Consider the following 12,304-nt stretch of genomic DNA (forward strand, 5'->3'; position numbering starts at 1 on the left):
ACACAAGGCAGTGTGTTAGGCAATACATGGAAGCCAATCAGACAAGTGGCCATGGTGAAGCAGCATCATCAGTGTCTGTGCAGGTATGTGGATCTGTCAGCATCACTCTGGCAGTGAGGCTCATATGTGCTGGACACCAGCAGTACTGGCAGGGGGTCAGATAAAAGACGCAAGACTGCGAACGCAAGACCCTTTACAACATCCAGGAAACGTATGAGGTCACACAGCTTCACTCGACAGCTGCTGTTGAAACCCCGGAGCATGAGGACTAGCAGTGGCCCATAGACCACTAACTAATGGATGATGTAGCTAGATGAAGGCATAGTGAAGTGGCCTACGTGAGACTGTCGCCTGGTGTGAAGTAGGCAGCAGATGGACACAGACTACTGCTAGGCCTGGGAGACCTTGATTTATAGTCACTTAGCTTGGTTTATTGTGAAAAGGTGCTGCTTCTGGTCATTTAGGGGCTGAAGCAATGCAGTGTCAGGGCACAGCATGTGGTAGCACAGCTTGCCACTGCAACGGGCTGATGTCTTGCACCGTGATGCCTCAGTGTGATTCTAGTCCTCATAGCAGTGTGTCACAAGCCGCTAGCTTACCCACTCTGTTTTAGGTCGCAGAGTCTGTTTACAGGGTGGCTCTTCTTCTGGAAATCCTGGAATTCTCAGAGAATTACATTCTACTTGGAAAAATCAGAGAAATCTCGGGGAATTTCAGGAAATTCGTAAAATCTCAGGGCATGCTGCATTTTTAACGTAGCATTCAAAGTGAATTTTATTCAGTTTTACAAATCATAAATTTTAAAATACTTCATATTTCAAAATGTGTTAATTATATGAATACTAATTCAATACCGACTGCTCATGGTTGGTATATTGGTCAGTGGAGAGGAAAGGAAAGTCATTATTCATTATTGTGGTATGCCTCCTCCTCCTCCTCCTCCTCCCCCCCCCCCCTCCCCCCCCCCCCCCCCCGTTGCCCCTCCCATCCTACCCCCTTCCCATCCTTCCCCCTTCCCCCTTGTCCCCCCCCCCCCTCCTTAATTTATCAGGAACTTCTTGACACCATATTCCTCTTACACCTGGATTTCTCAGAGAATTTTTTTCTAAGTTTGAATAGCCACCCTGGTTTAGAGGTGCTACAAAACATACCCCCCAAAAAAGTAAAATCGGGTTTGGAAAAGATAGGACTAACTGCATCTAAAACTAATTAAAAACAGAATAATTGCCCTTGTGGCAGGTGACAATAGCTACCATTACAGTTCCATTGAGTTGTTATGCTAACGGCATCCTAGTTAGGCATTAAGGGGCCAATAGCAAAAGTCACACTCCAGGATCACTGTTGATACAGTGATGGTGGAATATCATTGGCAAAGATGGGTTATGAGTCAAAGTGAATTGGGGGAGGGGATGACTGGTTAGAGGGGAGAATCTGGCTCCTCTGAGCTCACCAGAGTAGTCTTCTCCCTAAATTTTCCTTACCTACATTTGTGAGTCAGGACTCTAGTGAGGGTGTATGTGTTGTGAGGGTAGGAAATAAAGAGGATAGGAACAGGTGGCTCTGGGACTCAGTCTGTCTCCTTCAACCACTGGCTGATGTTGGGCCACTGGTCTGCATGTTTCTGGAGACGATAATGCTACTTCTCTGACTGAGTGCAGGGAGTCCATAAAGATGTGTTGCAGCAATAACAAGAGGGCGTCTTGCTCTCGGAGGGACTAATGTAGTTGTGTCGCTACCAGAGGTTGACTTCGAGAGAATGTACAGAATAAGCACTCGAGGTACTGTTGCTAACCTGGCCACGGTAGCAGCAATATTCTGTACCAGTGGGATGTGATAAAAGCAGGTGCCAGAGCATGAGAGGAAATTGGAGTTTTTGGATTTTACATTCTTTAATTAAGGTAGCATACTTTGGGGAAGGCAGGGGGGGGGGGGGGGGGTTATTATCTACACAATTGAGACAAAATGATTGTTATTCACATTGCAAGTTTTCAGAAAGTCCCGAATATTATCTTGTTGGCATAACTGATAGATGTCTGCCTGGAGCATTTTCATTTAGAGCACTGAATTGGGTGTGGGGAACTACACCTTCACATCACAGTGGTCAACCATGATTTCAACCCTTTCAGGAAGTGAATCCCTCTCAAAAGTGAGGGTGAATGCTCTGCTGCCAACCTTGTTATCTTACATGGGCCGAGGTACACAACTTACGAAAGGGACTCCCCCTTGCTTCTCAAAGTTTCCTCATAATTCTTCATCTGCATGGAGTGTGCATTTCCAGTTAAAAGTTAAATAGTTAGGCTCTTATGGGGTGTTATGCTGACAGTATGTCACGAAGTTTCTAGCAAGAGAGTATGGTTCAGGACTGGGTGGATTCACTGGTTTGGTTCAGATAAAACCATTTATTTGTTTATTAAGGGAAGAGATTTCTCCAGATAAATGTTTGATACCTGCCACGATGCTGCCTACTCTGGGTGAGGAGTTTTCCCTTAGGCGCAACCTGGCCAAAGGAATGGACCTCTGACTTGGTAGCCATTTTGATCCACACATTGGCAGGGAGCTACCATGATGGGGAAGAAAGGAGTGGTAGTTGTGCGAGGTGTGCAGGAGAACATCTGTGAAGTTTGGAAGGTGGGTGAGTAGACACTGGTGAGAGTAAAGATATGAGGCCGTGTCCTCAATTGTACTTACACAGCTCAGTGTGGCAATTACTTCATTTGGTATCAACCTTCCAGTGGTATATGGAATGGCGGGATTTGGTGCGATGTACCAACAAGACCACACAGGATGCACTTTGCACCCAGATAATTGGCAAATTTCATGAACAGTGACCATTTAACGTTCGTGTGACATCTGTTTTCGATACGCAAGACTCGGAAGTCTTGTGAAGTGATAGAAAATGCTTTGATGCAAAGCAACAAAAATCTAAGGAGTGGTCATATCTGCTTTTTTGCTTGAACTAAGATGTATTGGATGTTTGCCATAGGAACAACCCGTGCATAGGAAGAGGTCTTAGGATGCAGAAGGATGAAGGACATGGTGATTAATTTCTTTGGTATTGTGTATTAGTTTCTCCAGACAGACATTTGAGATCTATAGGGATTGGCCATGCTATGTATCGATTTCAAAAATACTACATTTAAAGATCAGTTGCATATGTGTATGACATTGGTGTGGCAGCTGCTGGTAGTGATTGTTGGTTGTGCCAACCCCCCCCCCCCCCCCCCCCCTGCTCCCCTCCCCTCCCCTGGTGTAAGGAGATGCTGATATTACTATTCAAAGACAGCCTTGACAGGAAAATAACTGCTGGTGGGAGGTACTGGCTATATAAATATACTTGGCAAGGCTTATTAAAGTGAGAATAAACCACTCTGAAACTGCTTGGTAGATTAAAACTGTGTACTGGATGGGAATTCAAACGTTGGCTCTTTGCTTTTCGCAGGTAATTAGTCTTTTGAGTGAGCAGCTGAAGCACAACTCATGACTTGCCGTCATATCTTTACTCCCTCCGGTGTCTCTTCTCTTACCTTCCAAACTTCACAGAAGTTATCCTGCGTACCTTGCAGAACTACCACTCCTTTCTTCCACATCCTGGTAGCTCCCTGCCAATGCATGGATCACAGTGGCTACCCAGTCAAATGTCCATCCTTTTGGCTAGGCTTTGCCCAATGAGAGGCTGCTCGTCCAAAGTGGGCAGCAGTGTGGCGGATATCAAACATGTATCTACAGAAATCTTGGATAGTTTTCAGTAGATTTTGTATTTGAGTCACAAATTGATGAAGCATTTTTTAGACTACATATTACTTCCACACTGAAAAGTATTTCACAGATTTATAAGGTCAGTAAGTTCTGAAGTGTGGCTGATTTTGTCACCTCCGTAGCAACTAGTTATGTCCAATTCAGCAATCTGAGAATTCCGTGTATTATACCCTCTCTCATTTTACCATGTATTAACTTTCCTTGTGTTTTCTTTAATGTCGCGAAATGAGATGTCAGTAACATAAAGATGCAAATTTATTGTTTGTACATGGTACCATGAACAATTGTGATTTATTAGTGTATACAGATTGACAGTCTGACCTGAGATGGAAAGTACTTTTTTGGTATGCTCAATTGCCAGCCCATGTTCTTTACTATCTTGAACTTTCCTTTCTCAGATTAAGTGTGTTTATCATATAATTTTTTTTTCAGATGTTGAGTTATTAAGAAACTCTGAGTTGTCGGAAGAGATTACTTCAAAATCCTCAGTGCATCAATCAAAAACCCAATTGCAGAAGTTTGTTCCAGGAAGACTAGAACAATCTTTGGATGAGGATAATAGTCAAAATTTGTTTTGTAAAAACTTGATGAAATGTAATGTTACTGAAAGATGTGTAGTGGGCAGCAGGTATGCTTCATTACAAACTGAATATGTTGACAGTGAAAATGGGAGGGAGAGTGGACATGTGGACACAAATGTGAGTGGCATGCTGTGTGATGACAAACTGATGTCAGCAGACAGATCAGATGGAGACAAGCAAATGTCTGCTGATGTTCACTCAACAAACTCTCTTCAGCAGGATGTTTCTGAAAGTGAGTATTATGTTGCTGATCCTAGTATCAGCTCAGGTAGTATATTTATGTCAAAAGTATCACCTTGAATAGCTGTGAAAGCAACTAAACTCACCTCCTTCCTGTGCTGTTTAGCTAATGCAGACAGGGAGTACAACACTGAAATATATGTCTTTAACATATACAGTAAAATTTCTGCTGGTTTCTCTGTATAATATTTTGCACTTGTATCTTACTGTCTGCTTGAAGAATAGCTGGGCCTCTTCAGTAATGTGATCATAAAGAGGGATGACCAAGAACTCTGTATACACGCTTCCTCCACTACCATGTTGCAGTGTCTCTGTGAACAGACCTCACTAGGTGGCAGTACAGTCACACAAGAAACATTGAACATTTTGGATCTAGCATGGTTTCATGTTATGGTAAATTAAAAAATTCAAAAATCTGAAAGTGCTATACAAAAAATTATGAAGAACAGTGTTATACTGTCACTGCTGGCACAAGAAAATGTATAAAGTTTGTGTAAGTCAGTAAGTGCTCTCATTCTCAAATAATGGATGAAAGTAGTCTGGGTATTTGTGTGTGGTGAGTTAAGATGCAATAAGACACACACACAATTTATAACTGTAGTACTGGTCTTACTGTGTTCAGTCAATTATACCTCTTAATGAGGAGAGCCTTTTAAATTTTTGAATCTGATCACTATTTGTATGAAATATTGAAAATCAATTTTTCTCCCCTCTGGAAGCCATCAGATAGGCAACTTGGAACTGTGGTATGGGTTCTGTGCCATGGGATAGTCATACAGTAATACAGATGCGATTTTACTTTCCTAAACTTTGCTACTGGCATTGGAAAGGCTACAATTCTCAACACCATAGAACATAAACAAAACAGATTTTCACCAATATTAATTATTTTTGGTTTGCTGAAGTCAATACAAAATTTATATCTGACACAGACTGTCGACTCCCACAGATGAAGACAGTTTCCCAGATTTTCATCACTTTGATTGCCACATAATCATGACTTAACTGAGTTTCGTAATAAAAAGAAAACTTTAACACATGTCTGTGGATAGAAACATTTATAAGTCTTTTACAGCCTCATTATGGAGACTTGTAAGCTCTTTCCGAGGAGAAAGTTAATATAACTCCTGAACAGTTTGTGTAAAAAAACACATCTTCTCAATGGGAATTACGTTCCACGTTAATGAGTTCCATATGCAAATGAACAGTGGTGGTATCAGCTTGAACAGGAAACAGTTTTGGAAACTGTCCAGACAGATGTGACATTGAAAACCTCCTGAAAATGTTTAGAAAACTGTACCTGTATTTCTTCCAACACCATAGCGAATTATTCAAAATCAACATTTTCTTTAAAATCGCAAAACTTAGGGAAGTAGGCAGTGTTCTGTCTCAGAAGTTGTTAGTTCTGCAATGTGATTTTCTTCTTAAATGCATCCACTTTTTCCATAAAATTGGTGTCGAGTTGCATTTCCTTTAGCAAAGACTTAATGAATGTGTTCAACTGTACAGTCATATCCACTAAAATGCAAGATCTATGATTCATTATGGACCTTCTAATTTTGGTTCCTGTTTCCTTTTTTGTTTTAAAAATTGAACAAATATCTGAAATCAGAAAACTGTTCCAAGCATACTCCTTGAGTTAACCAATATACTTCACATTAATCTATAACATCTCCATAATCTTCATTCGCTTCCATCAAGAATATTTCATACTGACCATATAATAACCCATGCGACATAAGAGATTTACTATTCACACCACTGATGTCATCACATGCCCTACACTTGCAGATATAGCACAAAGTGCTTGTTGATGTCGAAAACAATGCATACTATACAAATTGACTGTTGGTCATTGTAATTTTCTGGTCAGCAATGCTACAAGATCATACACTCAATCAGTGGTAACTGCCACTGACATATTCAAGTTCTGGCTAATGGCTTCAATTTCCACTTAAAAGGTTTTCAGCAGGTTGATGCCTTTCATTGTGTCTTTCATTGGTACCAAATCTAACAGTTTGTCACGCGCAAATCAGTGTCAACACTGTGAACATACATGGGAAGCTGTCATGTCTGATATGACAGTTGGCAATCGATAAGGCAATGAATTTGATGGCATTGACAGTTAACTGCCTATAGGCATCCACTGCCATGACAGTTACGCAGCAATGGCAGTGTCCAGGATAAAAAAGAAAAGTAACAACAGTTGTCAGCCAGCTTGCTACAGGAGAACATACAACAGCATTATCTGTGACATCCTTCCCAATCAAAGCAATGTATACAAAGTACATCCAGACAAGAGTGTGCAATGTCATATCGATAAGTGGGCTAATAAATCTGAGTGCTTTGAAAATTTTAGTTACCGAAGTAACATCATATACCCTCTCAGCCTGATTTTTCATTTTGTTTCCTCTTCTTCTTCTGGGTACTTCACTTTTTTGTCATGCGTTGTACACTGAATTTCTACACCCACATACAATGATTTACGGTAGGAAACTCATGTTGGGATCGGCTCGCAGCACAGCACTGCGTCTTTTTAGGCCTGCCGACTATTTGCTCTTTCATTTCCAGATATATTTTTAATTTCTTTGTACACTGTGTTGTAATGCCATTCTGTAACAAATCTGTGGTGCCCAGCAATTATGCAACAGCATAATAGACTGAGAATTGTCATCATTCTCATCGATGAAAAAAAATCTGCGATTCCCACTCATTTTTGAAGGCTTGTGAAGATGTGTTGTTAGATTGTTTCGTTTTGTCTGTATGTTCTATTACAAGAGCCACTGTGCTTATAAACTGTCTTTGTACAGGGAGAAATTTGTAGGGAATAAGTAGTGCTGCAACCTCAATTCTGCTGAACAGAAGAAAGTTGCACTGACAATGTGTAATATATTACTCCTGGTTGCAACAATGTGTTCACCCTGAGTGCTGTTGTGCATGTCAGGAGAAGTTTCTGCATTTAAGCCTGGAGATGATTGGACAGTATTTGTACAATCCTTAAAAAGTGTTCTGGTCTTGGCCTATAATGTTGGTGTAAGAGACAGTGACTATCCTATGAAGAATTCAATTAACAGGAGCGCAGAATGGCCCAAGTTTCCTATGACGTTTTGTTTTGACAGTCTTCTGCAACCCGTCACCAAATTTTGGAAGTGTGCTGCTGTGATGGTTTGCACCTTATGGTCATAATCTGTTAGCATCGCGCCACAGCAGTTCCAAAACATAGTCAGCATCATTTTCCTGTTGATGGTCAGGTGAATCAACTCTTTTACTACTTGCTTTGATCCTTCGCATCTGGGTGGTGGTGATAAACACAGATCTCATCTGTGTTGATTAGACAGCTAAACAAGTCATCTGAATTGGTCTGATAGCTGCGATGTCTCCAGTGCAAAAATGATTTGGTTGGCTTTTTGAAACGATGTGAGTAATCGCGAAACCTAGTGGACAGCAACATTCGTCATACTGAAAATGCTATGCAAGATGTTGAACACTGTGATAGACCAGACTTCAAGCACCACAGCTTCACTTCTCTTGCTATGCATATTCTTTGCAGATAAATGGTCTGCCACTTCATTCTTCTTTCAGACAGAGGACACAGGGCATTTGTACAAAGATTTTGGCAAAGAGGATCAAGCTATTGTAGGTGGAGTGGGGAAAATTATAGCATTAGGGGTGACCTGGATGAAATAGAACTAGCAACTACACACACAAGTGGAAGTTTTGTGGAGGTGCTGCAGCACCATGGATAGCCCTGAATCAACACTGCTGTTGAGCATGAGAACAATGAGTTGAGCAGGCTGCTGCTGATTGAAATGAAATCTCAAGTGAGTGCAGTGCCTGTTGCTACAGTTAGGAATGAGGATACACTAGACATGATCTACATCTGGAAAGGAGAGGAAAAGGTAAGTTGGCTGAGTTTCTTGCAGATAATATAGGAGTGCCCACCATCACACAAGGCAGGATCTCTGTGGTTACTGGTGTCAAGAGAAATTAGAATCAGGATTCAGACACCCTGTTTTGAAAGAAGTCAAAATAAGAGAAGAGCTTCACAAAATGCTTAACCATGCACAGAAAATTAAAGTTAGCTCATTTCATCAAAATATTAGAGTGTTGATTAAGAAGTTAGGTAAAAGAGCTTCTTGTCTGTCTGAGAAATATACAGCACTCTGAAAAGATATGCGTTGTGTGGCTATCTGAGCACCACATAATCATAGGGTTAGATAAGTTACATATAAAAAGATTACACTCCAGCAACTTACTCATACTGAACTAATATGGGAAGATAAGGAGTTGTTTGATATATTAAGACAGAACACAAGCTCAAAAACAATCAGAGAAGTAGATTTTCTAGTTATGAGCAAGTAGAAGTGTGTACTTGTGAATCAGCACTGAAAAATACTGAACTTTTAAATTGAAACTGTATGTAGATCTCTACTGGGAAATTTTGAAGTGTTTATAAGGAATCCGGATCCCTTACTATGCTATCTGTCAAGCAGCAGCAAGCAGTTATCAGTCTGTGGTGACTTCAGTGTAGATTATCTAAGGGACTGTGAAAATTTTTGAGGAAAAATGATCTGGATACATTGTCTGGATCCTACAATTTCATATCGGTAATTAAGTTTCCAGTATGTGTGGATAAAGACAGTAGGACCCTTATTGATAGTATTTTATTTGGTCACACTCAGAACAAGAAAATTACTGTGTACCCAGTAACATGATAATGATGCATAGTTAGTTAGGATTGATAAGATATTGTCCTACAGCATGGATACTGCTCAGTGGAAATAATTAATTGCTCCAGGACAAGTATTTATAAGAGTAGTTTACAGGAGATTAACTGGGTTGAAATATATAATGAGCCAATTGCTGACATAAAATTTAATTTATACTATGATAAAGTCATGTCATTATTTGAAAAGAGCTTTCCGCAAAAGCTAATCAGAGAGGACATTAAACAGCCATGTAAAAGACTATGGATCACTTGAGGGAGCAAAATATCTTGTGAAAGGAAAAGGGAAATGTATCTGTTGGGATAACAAGTAGATTTTCCAGTTGCATATTACAAAAACTACTCAAAATTACTAAGAAAAGTTATTAAAGATTCAAGGAACATGCACATTATGTAAGAAATAAATAATTCTTACAACAGACTTAAGGCTATAAGGAATGTAGTGGAACGAGAGAGAAGACAGCTAGCCACATTACAGGATAACATCATTATTGAGCTGAGTGGAAGGGCTATAAATGATAAGTCACAAGTAGCAAATATATTAAATAATCATTTCTTAAACGAAGTAGAAAGTATAGGGACAAACAGTTAAAGAGTATAACCACAGCAGTACGTTGAAAAAGCAACCCTCATAGATTTCAGTCATATGAATGTATCACCAACTTCTTCTTCTGGGATTAAGAAAATTATACATTCACTCAAATATAAAAGCTTATATGATTTTGATGGTGTTTTCAATAGAGTACTAAAGGTTTGTTCCCATATAATAAGTATTGTCGTATCTGAAATATGTAATGCATCACTACCTCAAGCAATTTTTCCAGAGACTGAAATGTGCCCTTGTCAAACCCTCCATAAGAAAGGTGATATGAGAGATGTCAATAACTACCAACCTGCTTCACTGCTTACATCATATTCGAAAAATTTTCAGAAGGTAATGTATTCTAGAATAGTATCACACTTGAGCAAAAATAATAATCTCAGCAAATTATAGGTTGGATTTCAGAAGAGTTGTTTTACTGAGAATGCCATTTACATGTTCACTCACCATATTTTACAAGTATTAAATGATAAAATGGTGCTGGTATTTTCTGTGACCTGTCAAAGGCATTTGACTAAGTGAATCACAATATTCTTCTAGATGAATTGAAGTTTTAAGAGTTTGATTGTATAGCCATCAAATGGATAATGCCATATCTAACCAAAAGAATGAAGGAAATTGTACTTAGTAATTCAATCAATGTAGTCCAGGGATGATGTCGTGACAGCAGAAATCTTGTGTGGTGTCCCCAAAGGCTCAATCTTAGGTCCAGTATTGTTCTTCATATTTGTAAACGATCTTCTGTCTAATATACAAAAAGCAGAATTAGCTCTTTTGCGGATGATGAGAGTATTGTAATCAGTCAAAGCATGCATACAGAAGCAGAAGAAATGGTAAACAAATGTTCTTAAAAATACATCTGCACATGGTCTCACTCAGTTTTAAAAATGTGGAAGATATTCATTTCTACACACCTAGGGGTACTGCACCTATTATAAGTGTAACACACAGTGAGGAAATAATAAATAGGGTGCAAACTTCAAAATTCTTAGGTTCCCATACTGATGAGAGTTTCAACTGGGAAAAGCACACTTTGGAACTCAGCCTCATTTGCTCTTAGAATCATTGCAAATCTTATGAAGAGACAAATCAGTAAGTTGACATATTTTACATATTTTCATTCAGTAATGTCATATGGAATAATGTAAGGGGGTAACTCCTCATTAAGGAAAAAAATCCTTATTGCTAAAAAACATGCTGTAAGTGTAATATGTGGTGCACAACTGTAGTCATCTTGTAGACATCTGTTTATGGAGTAGGGAGTTCTGACCACTGCTTCAGAGTACATGTATTCCATTATGAAGTATATTGTAAATAATCCACAGCAATTCAATAGGAACAGTGCTGTAAATTTTTTAAAACAAAGCTTTATAAATTTTCAGCATGTAGCCATATTTAAAAAATTAATTTGCAATGTGTATGTACAATGACTTGTTCCACATCCTTAAGATTGATCATGCAAATGATCCATTGAACAGCTAACTAGCTAGCTAACCAACTAACATACATACATACTTACTTACTTACTTATTTGATGACACTAAAATGTATGTGTTGTATGATACTGCATTGTTGCTTTACACTTCCATCAACTCAGCTTGGATTGTTGCGGTGTTGTTCCCCTTCAAATGCAGAAAAATAATTACAATGTGATACTCAACTACATCAATAGGCTGTACCATTTTGCATTAGCCCCTTTAGCAATGTGCAACAGTACTGTAGTGTGGGGATTTCAGTGTGTACCAGGACTGCCAACATATACTTGACACAAATTAAAAAAAAAAAAAAGAGCTGCTGTGCTGAAGGTGCTAACCACTTGACTTGGATGTTTGAGGAAGAAAATGTGAACTAGGGTCTTGAAATAAATTTTGCAAAGATGATGTGTTTTATTGTAAGTTGTCATATAGATTACTTGAATTTTGATTGGAACATTGTTAAGGATTACAAAGAATTCAAGCATCTTAAATCTCTGTTTGATACGCATCCATGTTGTAAGGAGGGTATGGAACATCAAATGAACCAGGGCAGGAACAACAAAGGAGTATATGGTTTATTTTACAATATCTGCTCCTTCAGATATGCATGCTTGTCTGAATGACCCGACATTATAACATAAACCATGTAATATGTGCCTAGACAGGCAGGATGATGATGATGATGATGATGATGATGAAGATGAAGAACATGTTCTCTCTTTCTCCCTGTTGTGGGAATCCAAGTAAGATTTTGAACATTAGAGGATGTAGACAGTGTGGCATAGGTAATTTTGAATTGGTCTATGAAATGTGCATGGGTAGTTTAAGTGGTTAAGGCAACCTGTCTGGATAAGCAGGAAATCTGGGTTTGAGTTCTGGTAGCACACATTTTCATGTGTCACTAATAGGTGGCATCTCTGTACGT

General features: G+C 39.1%; 1 protein-coding gene across 2 annotated transcripts in view; it reads left to right on the plus strand.

Annotated features, from left to right (window-relative positions):
* Positions 1–12,304, plus strand: part of LOC126297612 (uncharacterized) — a 229,024-nt gene that overhangs the window by 99,210 nt on the left and 117,510 nt on the right. For both annotated transcript variants that reach the window (XM_049988617.1, XM_049988618.1), the window contains one exon: positions 4,189–4,569. In XM_049988617.1, coding sequence (XP_049844574.1) covers positions 4,189–4,569 — 381 coding nt within the window. The remainder of the gene's footprint in view (positions 1–4,188; positions 4,570–12,304) is intronic.

This window comes from Schistocerca gregaria, chromosome X (genome assembly GCF_023897955.1).
Source record: "Schistocerca gregaria isolate iqSchGreg1 chromosome X, iqSchGreg1.2, whole genome shotgun sequence".
Classification (NCBI taxonomy): domain Eukaryota; kingdom Metazoa; phylum Arthropoda; class Insecta; order Orthoptera; family Acrididae; genus Schistocerca; species Schistocerca gregaria.